This window comes from Eucalyptus grandis, chromosome 2 (assembly GCF_016545825.1).
Source record: "Eucalyptus grandis isolate ANBG69807.140 chromosome 2, ASM1654582v1, whole genome shotgun sequence".
Lineage (NCBI taxonomy): Eukaryota > Viridiplantae > Streptophyta > Magnoliopsida > Myrtales > Myrtaceae > Eucalyptus > Eucalyptus grandis.
This window is the reverse complement of record NC_052613.1, coordinates 27,317,391-27,334,180: the sequence shown is the minus strand read 5'-3', so window position 1 is coordinate 27,334,180 and position 16,790 is coordinate 27,317,391. Positions and strand designations below refer to the sequence as shown.

General features: G+C 37.4%; 2 protein-coding genes across 2 annotated transcripts; one reads left to right on the top strand and one right to left on the bottom strand.

Moving 5' to 3' along the window:
- Positions 1-2,190: 2,190 nt before the first annotated feature.
- LOC104434763 (flap endonuclease 1) lies at positions 2,191-3,352 on the top strand (the record flags this gene model as incomplete). Its single annotated transcript, XM_039306919.1, has 7 exons — positions 2,191-2,217; positions 2,321-2,368; positions 2,492-2,539; positions 2,689-2,754; positions 2,836-2,886; positions 3,109-3,228; positions 3,293-3,352. Coding segments are annotated over 7 exons (420 nt in total), but the record flags the coding sequence as incomplete, so codon positions are not given.
- A 4,943-nt stretch (positions 3,353-8,295) lies between these two features.
- LOC120290600 (TMV resistance protein N-like) lies at positions 8,296-12,947 on the bottom strand. The gene is made up of 2 exons (XM_039306918.1): positions 12,274-12,947; positions 8,296-8,887 (listed from the first exon to the last, which is right to left on the bottom strand). Exons 1-2 carry the CDS (start codon positions 12,945-12,947, stop codon positions 8,296-8,298), a joined length of 1,266 nt encoding a protein of 421 aa, XP_039162852.1.
- Between the last annotated feature and the right edge of the window lie 3,843 nt (positions 12,948-16,790).

Sequence of the window (16,790 nt, the reverse complement as noted above, 5' to 3'; positions counted from 1 at the left end):
ATCACAGATTATATTAGTGATGGTTACATAAAATCAAATCAAATAATCTAGCATCCCACTCAAAATAAGATGATTGCAATGAAAACAACTTGATATTGGAATCAAGCTGTGAAACGGACTGGATAATCAGATTTAGCAACTGAGCGAATGTAGAGAGCCATGAACTCCAATATGTTTTTAATTTATTAAATGGATTGATTTGCAAAATTTTCAATATGAATTATTTTATTTATTATGTGATATATTTCATTCTGAATTTGAATATGACAACTCGCTTATCTTAAATTATAAATTATAATTTTAGAAGAACTTGATGAAAGGAGGCGATGAATTTTCAATTTTGTTTGGTTTATTCCCTCATCTTTTGATTAATTTGTTTCATGTTCATGTAAATCTTGTCTGTTTTGCATCGGTTTGGCCATCGAATTTCTCAAATTAAATATTAAGATGCGAATTCTGTAAAAACATACTTACTATCAAGAAAAACACATTAATAGCTTTTAAGTGAAGAGACTTATCTTTTATTGAGATTAATGTAATTACTAAATCAAAATTATTATATCAGAATCTTAGCCTTACTTGGAATTAATTTATTAGTTAAATTAAAATTATAATATATGTATCATGATCTTAACTTCCTTTTATGAAGTAGTACGTGGCCGGTGTTACCAATAAAAGAATTACGATAATATAAGAGATTGAAAAGAGTTCGTATTATTGCTTAGTTACAAAATAATATGAAAAATTTTGAATGCTTGATTGTGCCTTACCTTTTCAAATGATCATTTATAGTGTATAGATTTAGATCCCAAACCAATATGGATCGATATATGATACCACTTTTATAATATTTAGAATATTTGTGAGATTCGATAAATTGTCGATCATATTGATGAAGATTACACAAAATCATACTCAAATATGTATAGCATCCCAATAAAAATAAGATGGTTGCACTAAAATTAACTTGATTTTGGAAATTTAGCTATGAAATAGTCTCGATAATCAGATTTAGCAATGGAGTGAAGGAAGAGTACCACGACAATATGTTTTTATTTATTTATAAAATGGATTGATTTGCAAAATTCTTAATACGGATATTTTTATAGATTGTGATCCAACCTTGAGCAGCTTGATATATTTTATTCCAAATTTTAAAGTTGCAATTTGCTTATTTTAAATTTTAAATTTAGACATTAAAAAGAAGGTAATGAGCGAGATGATAAACCTCAATTGTTAATTGTCAATGTGAAATTTTGTGGGATCATTGATTGTTCCAAAAACTTAAGTTGTTAAATGAAAATATGATTTATTATTTAAATATTTTAACAATCTAGAAAGCACACAAGTCCCAAATCATCGTGATTGGATAATCTACTTCACAGCGTGTAACGCGTAAAGCAAGCCAAAGTTTTATAATATCTTGCTCGTTTCGTTGCATTTTCCTGTTCTTTTCTTCCGACCAAAGAAGTCAAAAGTCTTCCATCATCTCACTTGCTAAGTTGCAAAGAAAGTGCCAAGGCAAAAGCAGACAAAACCTACTCAAAGAAAAATAAACCCCTCCTTTTCTCATTCTTTCTTTTTGCAGGATTGCCCTTAGTTTCTTTTTAAGTGTTAATTAAACAAGAGATAAACAAGTCTATTCACGAAACTTCCCTACGTATCATTTACACCCAACATGCATCTAAATACATAAGTGCTCTTTTTCGTGGTAATTGGCATATTTTAATATATATCATGAATTTCTTTGTAGATTTTCCAACTTTATCGATCCGGTGCTTCGACCGTTTGACTCACGATTCAGAACATAGTTTTTGATCTTGTGATGATTACTTGACAAGATGACAAAACCTGTTTAGGATACGTGGCTACAAGTTGCCAACTCTAATAACGATGATGTTGTGATGTTGTGATGATGTGGAGTGGCGAGTGGCAGAAATGATGTGGTGGTTGCTTGATGCTGACGTCATCTTTCTGAGGACGAAGCTGGCACAGTTAAGGTTGTGGTCTTGACCGTCCTGCCGCATGTGGCGGCGATCCGAGTCTCCGTTTCCAGTGTTCAACTCGGAGGACGATTGCTTGTCTGATGGGTGGTTAGTTGAGTAACAAACGCGGAAGGACAGCGGGCTATGAAGGCAAAGATTTAGACGAGTTTCGCCATCCTGGCACGCGAGGTTTTCATCCGCCTGATTTGAAGAAGCAAGAGCTTGCAAAAGGGTACTTTATTATTAAGCAGCCTTCCATTTTCCATTTTTTCTTTTTTCCTTTTTTGCAATTGTCTATGAATATGTTTAGTTAACTTAAATGAGTCTCTGAGCAGTTTTTCAAAGAGGGAAGATGCCTTCGAGGAGTTGGCAGTAGCCTTGCGGTATATGCATCTCTCTCTCTCTCTCTCTCTCTCTCACTCTCTCTCTCTCTCTCACACACACATAAGCAAGCAGAAACACAGAGTGCAAGAAGGCTTTGTGAGCTCTGTATTTGTTACCTGCAGTCTCAGAACAAGGAAGACATCAAGAAATTCAGTAAAAGAACTGTGAAGGTTGGTCCCGTTTTGGTTTCCTTATGGTGTAATATTTTTGTCCTATTTGATGTGAAGTTTGATTTTGTCTCTGTTTTCCAGAAAAGCCTATCTGCATAGCTAACTGGATATGTGTGTGCTTGTGCTACATGGCTTTGATACCCTTGCAGGTGACACAACAGCATAATGAAGGCTGCAAAAAACTATTAAGACTTATGGGTGTCCCAGTAGTTGAGGTTACAAGTCTGTCTAGAAAGTTTATTCATTATTATTTCTAACAAAATGTTTAGATACCAGATCCTGTTTTTGTATGTTAGGCTCCTTCAGGAGCAGAGGCACAGTGTGCTGCACTTTGCAAAGCTGGAAAGGCAAGTATCCTCCTGTTTGATCGTCTTCTGATTTAGGATAGTTCATTGTTTTTCCATGATTACCAATCGTTTAACTCTTTGTAAATTGCCATTTTATTTCCTTGATTTGATTTCCTTTTCATTCACACATATGCTTGTTCACTATCATTGCTCAATTTTTGTGTGTTAACCAGAACTCTTTTATAATGAATGGTGTTTTAGCTGTAATTTTTTTTTTTTCAGGTTTATGCAGTTGCTTCTGAAGATGTGGATTCCCTTACTTTTGGAGCTCCTATATTTCTTCGCCATTTGATGGATCCCAGCTCAAGAAAAGTTCAAGTCATGGAATTTGAAATTTCCAAGGTACTTAGAAAAGTTTATTCATTGTGTTTGCTTAAATTTTTTTTCTCACTTTCATGACTTTTAGATCTTGGAGGAGATGAATCTGGATATGGATCAATTCATTGACGTGTGCATCCTCTCTGGATGTGATTATTGGAAAGCATTCGAGGTTGATGTGATATTGTTGCAGTGCTCTGTTAACTGTTTTATGCTATCGCATATCATTTGTCCCTCTTGTATTTTTTAGCTTGATGATTTCAGTGGTTTTACTTTGGAATGAATTTATCAGGTATTGGAGGGCTGAGTGCTCTTAAGCTTATATGTCAACATGGTTCCATAGAAAACATACTAGAGAACATAAATAAGAAGAGGTGCTTCTTGTGCTCTTATCTCGTCCCCTGACTTGTAAGCAAAATTAGGCAGCAAAGTTTCTCACTGTAATAGTCTTGGCTGCTGAATTCCTTGACTTCAAAGAATTATCTCTCAAACTCAGCCGGTGTGGAAAAATTTCGTCAACAGTTTGAAACTGAAAGATCATTTGCCACCAATAGATTTGAGCTGGCAATCAGTGCATTGGCCATGCTACTTCATGTGTTGATTTACTATAATACTTTTATCTATTCGGATGTCTGCTTTGTCTGTTCCTTCATGTCACTTGAGCAAATTCATATGGTTTCTCTATCCTTAAGACCTAGAGGTTCCTTGCATTACTGGAAGTCTTAATTCAGTTCAGTTATCCTTCTTAGGGAAATGTTTGCTTGTTTTATGAATAGGCATCAGATACCAGATAATTGGCCTTACAGCGAAGCTCGACTGCTTTTCAAGGAACCAATAGTTTCTATGGAAGAACAACCTGAGAAAAAATGGACTGCTCCAAACGAGGAGGGGGGCCATTTTCATGTTAAGATTTACTTGCAACGTTTCACTTTCTGAATTTTTGACTCGTTTCCTAACTGATTGTTATTTCCCTTTCAAGGGCTTAATTTCCTTTCTCATGAATGAGAATGGGTTCAACATTGACAGAGTGACGAAGGTATGGCTTTTATATTCAGTAATGTGTTGGCCAGTTGTCTACTGGAGGAAGTTGCTTCTTTTCCTCTGAAGGAGAGAGCATACATGTTTTCAATGTTGTTTTACCATGTGTATCGAGCAATAGAGAAGATTAAGGCAGCTAAGGATGAGTCATCACAAGGCCGGTAACTTAAGCTTGAACAAATGAAAGTGACTTCCAAAATGCACTTTTTCTTATCTGATGATTCCTTTCGTTTACTCTGTACAGAATAGAATCCTTCTTTAAGCCAGCTAAGAATATCTATACCTCCTAAGAGGAAGGAATGAACTCAATCCCCAGCAGCTCTTTAATAAGAGAAAAGAAGAAACGTGAGAAACAATCTAGATGAGTCTTATTTTGAAAGCGTAATATTATTTATGTAAACATAGCCATAGCCTCTGCTTTGCCTATAGTAATATTACATATTCAAATGATTGCTAAAGTTCCCAATTCTCCGCAAGACGTGTCCCATCAAAGTAAATTTGAATTCTGAGGAGAATGTGCATGCGAATGCCTTTCTCACTCGGACCTTGTGATAACTTCTACTCCACTGGAACAAAAAGGAAATATTGTTAGCACCAGGCATTATCATATGCAAAATCACGAAAACGACAAATGAATCTTCAATTGACATCTCTATGGTAATTAATTAGGGACAAGTCGATCTCCAATGACAACGATAATGATGATTGTAGATAAAACGGTCGTCATCAAATCAATTCCCCTAAAAAAAGAACAAAACTCACTTGGAGAAGTTATTTGATAAACATGCATCTTATAGGTGATCCTTATGCACCAGGCAATCTCAAAGGCAGAAATAGACTTTATACAATCTTATAGGTACATCTTCGAGTTTCAAGCCCTCAACAATAATAATTTCCTATAGCTTTACTATAGTGTTGGTTCCTTGAGCCTAGACTTCCTATGAGAATGCAACGATGTGAAATTTGGGAAAACTCACCAACACTAGTTAAGTCCGAGATGACAATTCAACAATGAAACATGTTTATCCTTAACTTTGATGAGGAAATTTGTCATTCATCAAATCAATTTCTTACCTAGCTGGCAAGGAAGATAAGGTCGGATGGTATCAAATCATCATATGCAACAACATACAAGTAATCAATTTATGCATTGAATAGCACAGATTGTGTCATGCAAGATTGCATCTCAATCTACAAGTTGTAGAACAAGAAAGAAATTAGATGATCAAGTTGCACTATTTCTCAAGGGTAGGTTTTAAAAAAAAAAATGAACCTGTGTAGTGCTTAAAAGCCTGATAATGTCATGTCTCGATTCTCGAGCATGTGCCCATTCTTCAGTGGTCGATTAAATTACGACGTCCTATGATGCGTCGTCGACTCATTCATTTTAATATGCATGTGGAAGCGAACTATTACCCCTAACAACAACTAATACGGGATAGAAAAGCAGGACAACAAATTTTAAATCAATCAATACAGCTTTTATAAACAATCTGGTTTACAAATAGAGGCCAACTCTAGGGTCTAAGTACATGAGGTCTATCTCTAAAAAGAACTTCTAAGCCACCCATGCTCCTGACCTTTCCGCCTCAAGCTCTGAGTTCTTTACACTAGGGACTTGAAAAGTGAAGCCCACGATGGGGTGAGACAATGCCTCAGCAAGTTCACCTCCTAAACCCCGACTAGAAAGGAAATACGCCTAAAGGCTGTCTATGTACACACAAGACAGATGACTTACCTTGCCTTAATTCATTTCTACAAGTCAATATAGTTCATATACTCAACCATTCAACTCAATTCAATTCAAATTAACCCATCGATCAATCGATCCACTCAAATCAATACCATTAGTACTATCCATCAATTCGATATGACCATTGCTTACATCAGCTAACATAGATAGTATTTGCTCTCACAAGCTGCAATATATGGTCATAGCTCTCACAAGTTGATATAGATAGATAGTAGCTCGCTCAAGCTAATATATATATAGATCGCGCTCTCATAAGCTGATAAAACGATCATAGCTTACACAAGCTGAAAAATGTATATATAGATTGTGCTCCCACAAGTTGATAAAACAATCATAGTGCACACAAGCTGATAATGTATATTGTTCTTACAAGCTGACATATCAAGCTTATAGGCCGATATAGTATACTGCTCTCACAAGCTGACGTGTAAAGGGGCTCTCACAAGTTGCCGATAAATATGCTCGCACAAGCTGATAATATATGCTCTCACAAACTGATAATTCATCGTGTTAAAAATACCCAATAAAAATAATCGTGTGTTGGTACACAGTCAGTCTAAGCCAAAAACGCAATATCTTTCTTTTCAAAAATCTCACTATTTAATATAGTCTATAAACACATTTTTGGTGTTGTAAACCGATGCTTGGTATTTTCTAATTAAAATACCAAAATCACACAATTTGGGATAAATACCAAAAACTACACTTTCCACTCAATTAAATAAACCAAACCTACCATTGCAATCGGCACGAAATTTCGGTCATCGGCTATCTCGGTATAATTTCTAGAAAAACTAAAATTTTTTTTTTTGTTATTTTGAATTTCTTATATTAGAATCCAAATATTATTTATATTGAAATATAATTTTAATTTTTTAATTAATGTTATTTGAGAAAAAAATTTCTATTATGGATATTAGAAATCCTATCTGCCTTTATTCTACCTCCCCCTTAGAATAATTTTATTCAATCTATATTTCTTTTATATCCAATTTTATCCTATCATAAGTAGGCAACAAATGCAGGATGGGATATATTTTCTCTTATCTTAAATTTTATCATCACCACCAAACGTAGGTTGAGACTATAAAGGAAAAGATAAGAACACTTGCCACTCAAGGACCAAAATCCAAGACAACTCAACAACAGTTTTGTTAGCAAAATGGATTCAAGGTAGGAAGTAATTACTTTCCACTATAGACGAAGTTGTCGAAAATGAGGATATTAATGTTCGAAACCACAAGATTCCCCAAGCCCTCCAACAAGTGTGAACACGAAATTCTCTTGAAATGTTGGGAGGTTTTTACCACCGTCTGCACACCAAATCAAATCAAAAATAAGATGTCTATCTGTATAGTTTTCCTAAGTACCTCAATAGCATAAACTTCCCCTATCAAACCCCTGTAACAAAACTCTATATCCAGATCTGAACAGGGAGAGGTAATTGTGCAAACATATGGTGTGCAATTTAGAATTACCAGTAAGTGTTCTAGTTCGGAACTTGGTGTTGCCATATTCCAGCCACCGATGGGGCTCTAAAGACGCTGGCAAAGGCGAAGGCAGCAGCAACACATCGAATAATGCAACGGATCTAAGCTCGCCAGATGCAGATGAAGATTTAGAGCTGCCAACGAGACTCCTAGACACTATGGTGGAGTGGAGGCAGCATTTGAGGTGTCACCCCAAAACTCTCCATTACCAAAAATTTCCCGCTTCTTTAAAGATTCCAAGTGGTTGAGACCTTGCATGCTTTTTAGCTTACCACAATACTTTACTTCGAGCTCCCATAGCTTTTTCAATTTTGATAGGTCTGACATCCTCTCCAAGGAAGGGCAATAGTCAACTGATAAGGAGAAAAGGGATCCCAATTCTTCAAAGCCACGAATCTCGACTAATAGGCAAAATCCCAGGCTTACCTTGCATAGATTCTTCATGCGCGATAGATCAAGTACTTCCGGAAGGAACTCACAATAAGCCATCTCTAATAATCTCAATCTTTTCATTACTAGCTGCAACGGTGTGTCCAGTTTTCTAAGCTCACAGAGCTCCATACGGAGTTCCTCCGACTCCGCATTAAATAGACTAGAGAATTCTAGCAAACATCCATAAAATGTCAAGATTGATAAGTTTTTCAAATTGGAAAAATCCGGTGATCGTGTGGTCGCCAGATCTCGAAGTTGTAACTCTCTTAAACTAGATGGGAGCTGGGGGAGGCATTGCACATTTTTGTAGCACAATTTTAGTGTTTTAAGTTGAGATAGTGTACCGATGCTAGTGGGTAGAGTGGTGACGGGTGTTGCCTATTGAGATAAGGCACCAATTCTAGTGGGAAGAGGGAGAGCTATCCCGTATTCTTTAAGAGCATGACGCTCTATTTCCTGCTCATATTCCTCACGAGCACGGTTTTGCTCCTGCCAATATTCCTCCGGCTCATATCTATGCTCCTCCGCAGAAGAACACCAACAATTTTTAGGGCCCCATCTCAGACAAGTCAAATTTGGGGGAAGCTCAGGCAATTGTTTAAGTTTGGGACTTTTTTCTAGCTTAAGTGTTTGGAGATTAGAGAGGTGACTCATTGTGGCGGGTAATCCAGATATACACGTGTTTGATAAATCTAGGATCCTCAAACGGGACAATCTCCCAATTTCTTCAAGAATTTCACCAGTCAAGTTGTAACATCCTCGAGCATCTAACTCTTCAAGCTTCTCCACCAACCCAATTGCACTTGGTAATCTTGTTATCTCTCTTATGCCGCTTATCCTTAGTATTTTCAATTGCTTGAGATTGCCGATTGAATCAGGTAGGTGACCAATACTTGTCAATGACAAATCCAACTCGACTAAAGATTGTAATTTGCCAACCGAATGTGGAAGTTCCTCTATGTATATACACCTAGATAAATTCAACCGCGTAAGTTTTGCCAGCCCTCCAATCGAGTATGGCAATTTTAAGGATGGTTGTTTGCTGATCACTAACCTTTTGAAATTTTCTTTTAGGGGAGATATAATAAAATCTGTCAAAGCTTGTAGACATCCTATTTCTTCAGGCAACTCTCGAAGAGATTCACATCCATCCAAGTTCAAAATAGTTAGGACCTTTAATTTAACAATGGAATGGTCAATTTCAATTAAATTGCTACAACCTTTAAGAACCAATCTCTCTAGGTGCACCCATGTAGATAAATCAGGTGTTCTCTTTAAGTATGCACAATAGCTGAGATCTAGTACTTTTAGTTTCCTAGCCTCCTGCAAAACAATTTGATAAAATATATATTAAGAAACAACCTGTAGGGGGAAAAAACAAGACAAAAGAAATGATATGCTTATGCTAGGAGCAGGACTCGTATCATACTCGATTTGGTCCCAACCAATCCATTCCTCGAAATACAGCTGAGTGAAAGGTTAAGAACAATTAAATTAGTCGGATGAAAGTTCGTTGTCTCAAACTTGGAATTGCCGTGATGTAAAGAAAGCCATCTTAAATTGGAGAGAAGATTATTGAAGTCTCCAACAAGGGACACCTCTTCCCCTTGAAAGAACCTCAGATATCGTAAATCAGCAAATCCATCATGCGTCAGAATGTCTTGACGAAAGAAAGGATATTGAGGTCCCGTTGACAGTGCTTCTATTTTCCTACTTTCCTGACAATGGTAAGACCAAAAAGTCCACATGTGTAAGTAAAAAGCAAACAATTTCAAGCGCCAAACGATTATTTTTCCTTTTATAAGAATAGTCTACCACAATTTACAGTAAAGTAAATTGCCATTCCCTTTTTTACCTCTTTCAACTTCAGAATGTCCAGCGCGCTTCCTCACGGTTCCACAGTCTGCTACGTTCACTGGATGTTTGAAATTCTCTTGACGGACGATTTCCCTTCCAAGGTCCCGCACTTGATCATGCATCTAGAAAGTATTGTTGTCCTTGGTTTTTATCAAGGACATGAGAAAGAGGACTTCAAGGGCATCGTGTGGGTGGTATCCACAGTCATCCCACATGTACAAAGGGTATGTTTTGTCTTGATCGACAAAAAAGCAAGCTATATCCAGAAATACTTGCTTTTGTGCATGATCTAACCTTTCATAAGATATCATCAGTTTTCTTTGGACTCCCATGGAAGGGGCTTCTTTTAGCTTCTTCAATGTGTCTTCCCATATTGCTTTGGATTTACCATTAAGAGATGAACCTGTAATCTCAAGAGCTAAAGGAAGCTTTCCCAAAGTAGAGACTACTTTTTTTGAAAGGGAGATATAATGATCTGGTGGAGAGTCTCTTCTAAAGGCATGCCTGCTAAAAAGCTTAAGAGCGTGATCAAATTCCATTGCACATACTTCGTAAGTTGAAGTATTTGTAGACTTTTTTATAAGGCCTTCACCTGTCACTTCTCCATCAGTCATTAGGACAGTTTGGTCCCTAGTAGTTATGATAATCCTACTACCGGAACCAAACCAATTACCTTTTTCTGCTAGACTTCTAAGTTGCTCTTTCTCATCTACGTCATCAAATATAATGAGAACTTTTTTATTGCAAAGTACTCTCTTTATCATGTTGACCCCATCATCCACGTCATTAATTTGGTCGAGGATAGAACGAGAATCGAGGAACGTGGATAATAATTGTTTTTGCAAATGTACCAGACGATGGCGTCATGATGACTCTCCGACATCCGAAAGGTAATTGTAGCCTCGGAAGTGAGAAGACAGTTGGTTGAAGATGATCTTGGCAAGTGTTGTTTTACCAATCCCGCCCATTCCGTGGATTCCAAGGAATTGTACGCTATCAGTTTCCACATGCAACATTTTGATCATGGCTTCCACACGATCTTCAACTCCAATTAGATGTTCAATCACATTTTTTTTATGTCCGATGTTCAGCTTAGTCAACACAATTTGAATTACATATTGTATCAAATCTACTTGGCTGCCACAACATAACAACCATGTTAGGGATACATTTTATATTGCAAACTACTCCCTAAGTGACTCAATTCCCCTTACAATTTGCAGAAATTACGCAAAATAATTCAGACGCCAAAACAATCCAAATTTTTCCCAATCTATCTCCGCTCCCCCAGTTAGCACACCATTGGCCCCTGCCCCTGGCATGCCGCCATTAACATCACTCACCTCCCCAACCCAAGCCGTCACCGTGGCGTTCTATTGTCGTAGCTCGTCACGCCCCCATTGACCCACCCATCTCGGCCTTGTCTCGATCCTCCACATCATGTGGGTCCTGGCCTTGTAATTGCCAGGGATGGTATCACCAACTTTGGGCAACTCTAGATTTGGGGTCACCCAAGGTTGGCGATGCCAGATATTGGCTTGATCACGTCAGAATTGGCATCTCGAGCCCATATCCGACTCAAACTCAAGACAGTGACTGGAAGGGAGAAATGGTGGGTGCCAAATGGCTCAACTGTGGCTTTTGGTTGCTTAGCTAGGCGAGGTCAGCCTCGCCCAAATCTAGCGAAGTCGAGCTCACCTAGCCACCAACGAGGCTCGAACTCGTCGGACCACTACGAGGCCGGTGTCACTCGCCTAAGGCGAGGCTGATCTTGTGGTGGCCTGGCATTTCCTGTGGCTAAGTGAACTTGGCTTTGCAAATCTAGGCGAGGCTCAACCTAACTGGGCCACCATGAGGTTAGTGTCGCTTGGTTATTACGAGGCCAACCTCGTTGGGGGCCAGTGGCACTTCAACAAGGTCATTAGCCCTCGTCTAGCCAGTTGTTAGCTATGGCCGAGGCAAATGACCGACTAAAGGAGGAAGAAGCAAAAAAAAAAAAAAAAAAATGTAATAAAATTATTAAAACATTAAAAGAAATTCTAAGTCACAAAAGAATTTGAGGGTTGTACCAAAATGGTTTCTATTTCGGGAATATAAATTTTGGATAGTTATCAAATGTCTTCAAATACTCAAATACTCGTTTAGGGAACGGAATAAAAAAATAATCATTTTTGAGTATAAATTATTACCAAGAACATAATGGTTACCAAACAGGCCCTCAATGTTTGTGGCTACCGTGTCGAGATAGTGTGATAGGAGAAACAAAATCAGGATGAGTAGGTGTGCTACCAATGTAGTAGCACCATCAATCAAAGCTATCGCGGCAATAGAGTCGGTCAGCCACTATGGTCGATGGTAATAACGGTAATGGCCACAACCACAATTTACACTATTGAGGATCGGCAAGATGAATAATTTTACCAATTATACCGCAATTAAAATGACTAGGGAGGAAAAGAAAATCTATAGATGATAGTTGAAATGTTTAAGACATTTTACCTTCCATCTTTCTTCAAGTTCCATCCCTTTATCTCGTCCACCTCAATAAGAGCCTTTTTCCATGATTCAACTTCAGTGCAAAACTTTTTTTGATACTTCGATAGAGCTTTGCGGTATAAGTTTGTTTTGAGCATGACATCGTCAGGCTCCACATCCAAGAAAATGGGTAAAATCTCTTTATTCTCATTCGATTTGGAGGTACACTTGACCATATATGCGAGCTCTCGGAGGCACCAGTGACTCGAAGCATAATTCTTGGAAAAAATGGGAATGTAAATCTTGGAGTTCTCGATTGCTTGAAGAAGTTCATGGCCAATTCTTTTACCGACATGGAGGGATTCATTGTCCCTAAAGACAAGGATCCCGGCCTCAACCATGCCATAGTAAAGAAAATCGGTGAATCCATAACGGGTGTCTGCTCCTCGAAAACTTAGGAAAACCTCAGGGGAAGGCCCTGATGATGCCTGTGAGTTCATCTCTTTTGTTAGCATTTGGCGCTTCTCTAAGGTGCCACTGGCACGGATGCAGAGGTATATGACGAGACCAATGGAGAGCGCAAAGAAGCTGAGGATTCCGATGAGGACGTAGAGCTTGAGGCTGAGGAAGGGAGTCTTGGAGGTGAGCTCATGAGGGAGAGAGCCGTCAAGAGATCGATGTTCGCCATAAACTGCCATGTTTCTAGCAGAGCGAAGAGCGAGAGAGTGGAAAAGGCTAAGGGAGTACGCGAATGCGTGAGAATTGAAGAATGAGAGCTCTGCGCAGAGAGAGACAGAGAAAGCAGTGCAGGACCTTATAATGGATACAAAGGAAAAGGAAAGAGAGAGTGAAAAATCTGCCATGTCATTGTTAAAAGTCTCACCTAGCAATTTTATTACGAAAGTGCCATTGTGTTGGATGAGCGACTTTTGTTTCTGTTGTATAAATGGCGGTGATAAATTGATAATTGGTGTTGTTGATGGCATTTTTGACATTTCGAGATAGCCGTGCGGGCGAATGGGGAGGAGTCTTCTTGTTTGAGCCTTAATTGACTGAACTAAGAGGAGACAAGGAGAAGGTGAGATTCACATTGTATTATATGGTTTTTGGGATGAGACTGTATATCATCAGAAAGTTTGGTCTTTGACAGAGTAGAATCGTTAATTGAATTGGTCGATCAATAACTGTATTGTGTCAAAGTTAAGGAATCTATGGTAGAGGGAATTTTTTTAGAAATAAAAATAGGAAGAAAACAAATCCATTTTTGAGATGATAAAAGCGCAATAGAGAATATAAATATTCCCTAAAAGCATTTTAATAAATTTCAGCCAACCACAATTTTTTTAGAACATTTATAGTAAAACAATCATAATTATTTTACTTACCAAAAAAAACAATCATAATTATTTTGCTTCATTTTTCTTTGAGAGATGGACCGTGCAATTTTTGAGATTTTAAACCATGGAAATTTTTTGGAGAGAAAGATATTGCTTTACCTTATTTATTCTAAATCATGCCGACACCCATTCTAAAATTATTTAAGGAACCCATTAGATTTCAAACCCATCCATTCAATAATAAAACGCAACTAGTATTATATGTGTGTGTATATATAAACCCCAAATAATGGGAAAAGCCTTATATATATATATACATAGATTGGATAAACCCCTAGTAATGTGAAAGGCCTACTAAGTTTTAACCGGTTCATGCACAAGTCGACTGTCGACTGCGCAATCTTAGAATCGTAGCTATGCTCCTATTTTGGTTCTTAATGTATAGACAAACAAGATGGAGTAAGTATTGTCATAGTACTATATAAGATTAACTTAATTAGTTGATATAGCATATCAAAGATCTTAATTATGGATTATAAAAAAATATGTAGTATATGGCTCTGCTTGGTTTTAAAATGTCATGATATCATAGTGGTGCCATTTCTTATATAGCAAGAAAAATTTGGTTTATGGCAAGAAGAATTAATTGTCAATATTTTTGGCATTTGTACGAGTGAAAATGAAGGTTTGAATAAAGAAATGGCATGTGTCATACAACATTGATTACGAAATTCTTGTCCATAAGTCTCATTTAAAAGATGGGTAAAAAAAATAGAACACATTTGACGAGTCATCCTAGAAGATTTATAGAAGTTTCCATTAGCCAATCAATGGGTTGTAGTCCTAGGAGTTTCCATGTCCCTTACATGTTTGATAACAAATTCAAGATCAGAGATTTACAGTCTTGAAAATAGAGGATATAAAGTGAAATTGGGATACAAAATGAAGATTACTTTTTAAATTTTTCTTTATTTTAATTATATTAGAAAAATTTTAAAAATTCAATCAAACTTTGTATCTACACATTCTCCAGATTTGCGGCGTTGTTCATCTAGAGACAAAAACCCTTAAGTAGATGCTAAATTACCCTTTTATTACTAAAATGCATTTTATGTGGAGATCACATAATTGGCATGGTGTAATCAGTCCATTTGAATTGTCCGTGTAATATGCATGTCGTTTTGATGGAAAAAATTTGAAGCACCTCTTCCCAATTAATTGTTACACGTGTTAGCATCTAAGCATGCGTCGATCCGGGCCTTAATCTTCCCCCATGGCCCACTCTAATTGCTCCCTCTCCTGATGGAATCATCCTCAGCTGTCTGATCCGAATACCTGCTTCTAAGCCAAACCTCGTCGCACCATCAGCGGGGCCCAGAAAAGGAAAACGAGAAGAAAAGGCATAATGAAACGAGTGTGTCACTTCGACCAAAAAAAAAGAAAAAGAAAAAAAAGAGTGTCACCACCAAGGACCCCCAACGACCGGAGAAAGCAAGTCAAGAGTCTTCCACCGATCTTGCCGGCTTAGTTGCATTAGGAGACAAGAGACTAGTATTAATGATGATGTAATGGATAAAACTAGTCATGACATGACGAAAATATGTAACTTTTTTTTTTTTGACACACGGTATAGTTTTCTTAATTTTTCTTCGGTGTCCTAAAAAATTTGAATGTCCGACAACACAATGTAAATTCAATTTATACCAAACCCTTCAATTTGCATTAGGAGATGAGAAATAAGTGTGTTACCATCATTGAGGACCCCTCAACGACCAGAGAAAGCAAGTCAAGAGTCTTCCGTCAATCTTGCCGGGCTAAGGTGCATTAGGAGACAAGAGACCAGCATTTATGACGATGAATGGATAAAACTGGTCATAACATAACGATAATATGGAACTTTATTTTTGTGACACATGGTATGAGGTTTTCATAATTTTTCTTAGGTGTCCTAAGAAGTCTATATGCCTGACAACACAATGTAAACTCAATTTATGTCAAACTCTTCAATTTGTCTATTAGCTCTAAATAACTATGTGCTGCAATGGCTAAAATGCGAAATCTATTTAAAACACCATTGCTATTAAGAAAGACACAGGGATAGCTATTTAGCGAAGACACTTATATGTCATTGGAATTAATGTAATTGCTAAATAAAAAATATTGTATAAGTATCAAAAACTTAACCTTACTTGGAATTAAATTTATTTACTTAAATTAAAATTATTATTTATGTATTATAATCTTAACCTCACTATATGAAGGATTACGTGGCCGGGCTTACCAACAAAAACAGTTAAAATAATATAAGAGATTAAAAATAGTTATTCACATTATTACTTAGTTACAAACTAATGTGACAATTTTTTCAATGCCTAACTATGCCTGACCTTTTTCAAATGATCATTCATAGTATATAGATCTAGATCCCAAACAAATATAGTATGTGATACCAAACATTAACATAAACACGACTCTATAAAAGATGCTAACAATATTCTGAATATTGTGAGATTTGATAAATGACGGATCATATTAGTGATGATTACACCAAATGAAATCAAATAGTCTAGCATCCCACTCAAAATAAGATGATTGAGGTGAAAACAACTTTGATTTTGGAAATTGAACTGCAAAACAACCTAGACAATTAGATTTAGGCTATGCATGACAACGCTTCTGTTCGGGAAGAGTTTTTTTTTTTTTTCAGAAATAGTTCTTTTCTATTTCTGTTCGGGGAACAATTTCTTAGTAAAAGAATCTATTTGGTAACTACATTAAATTTCTACTCTTGGAATAGAAAAAGAATAGAAATGCGTTTGGTAACACAATATATTTTTTTTTTTTTGTATTTATTCATTTTTTATTCTTGTTTACTGATTCTTTGCCGTCCCTCGTTCTTTGCTTTGCGGCGAGTGGCGGTAGTGAAAGGCGATCGGCGGCGGCTGGCGACCAACGGTGGCAGCGATGGCGGCGGAGACCGACGGCCCGCGGTGGTGATCGGTGACCGGCGATCGGCGACTGTCGACGGCGGCCGATGACCGGTGACCGATGACTGGTGGCAGGCGGCTGACGACGGCTGGCGGTGGCGGTGGCGGCGGTGGGCGGTGGCTCTAGGCGGTGACGGTGGCCGTGGCAAGAAAAGAAATAAAAGAAAAATAAAAAAAGAAAATTAGCTTATTTTTAGAAATTGTTCTTGGGACCAAG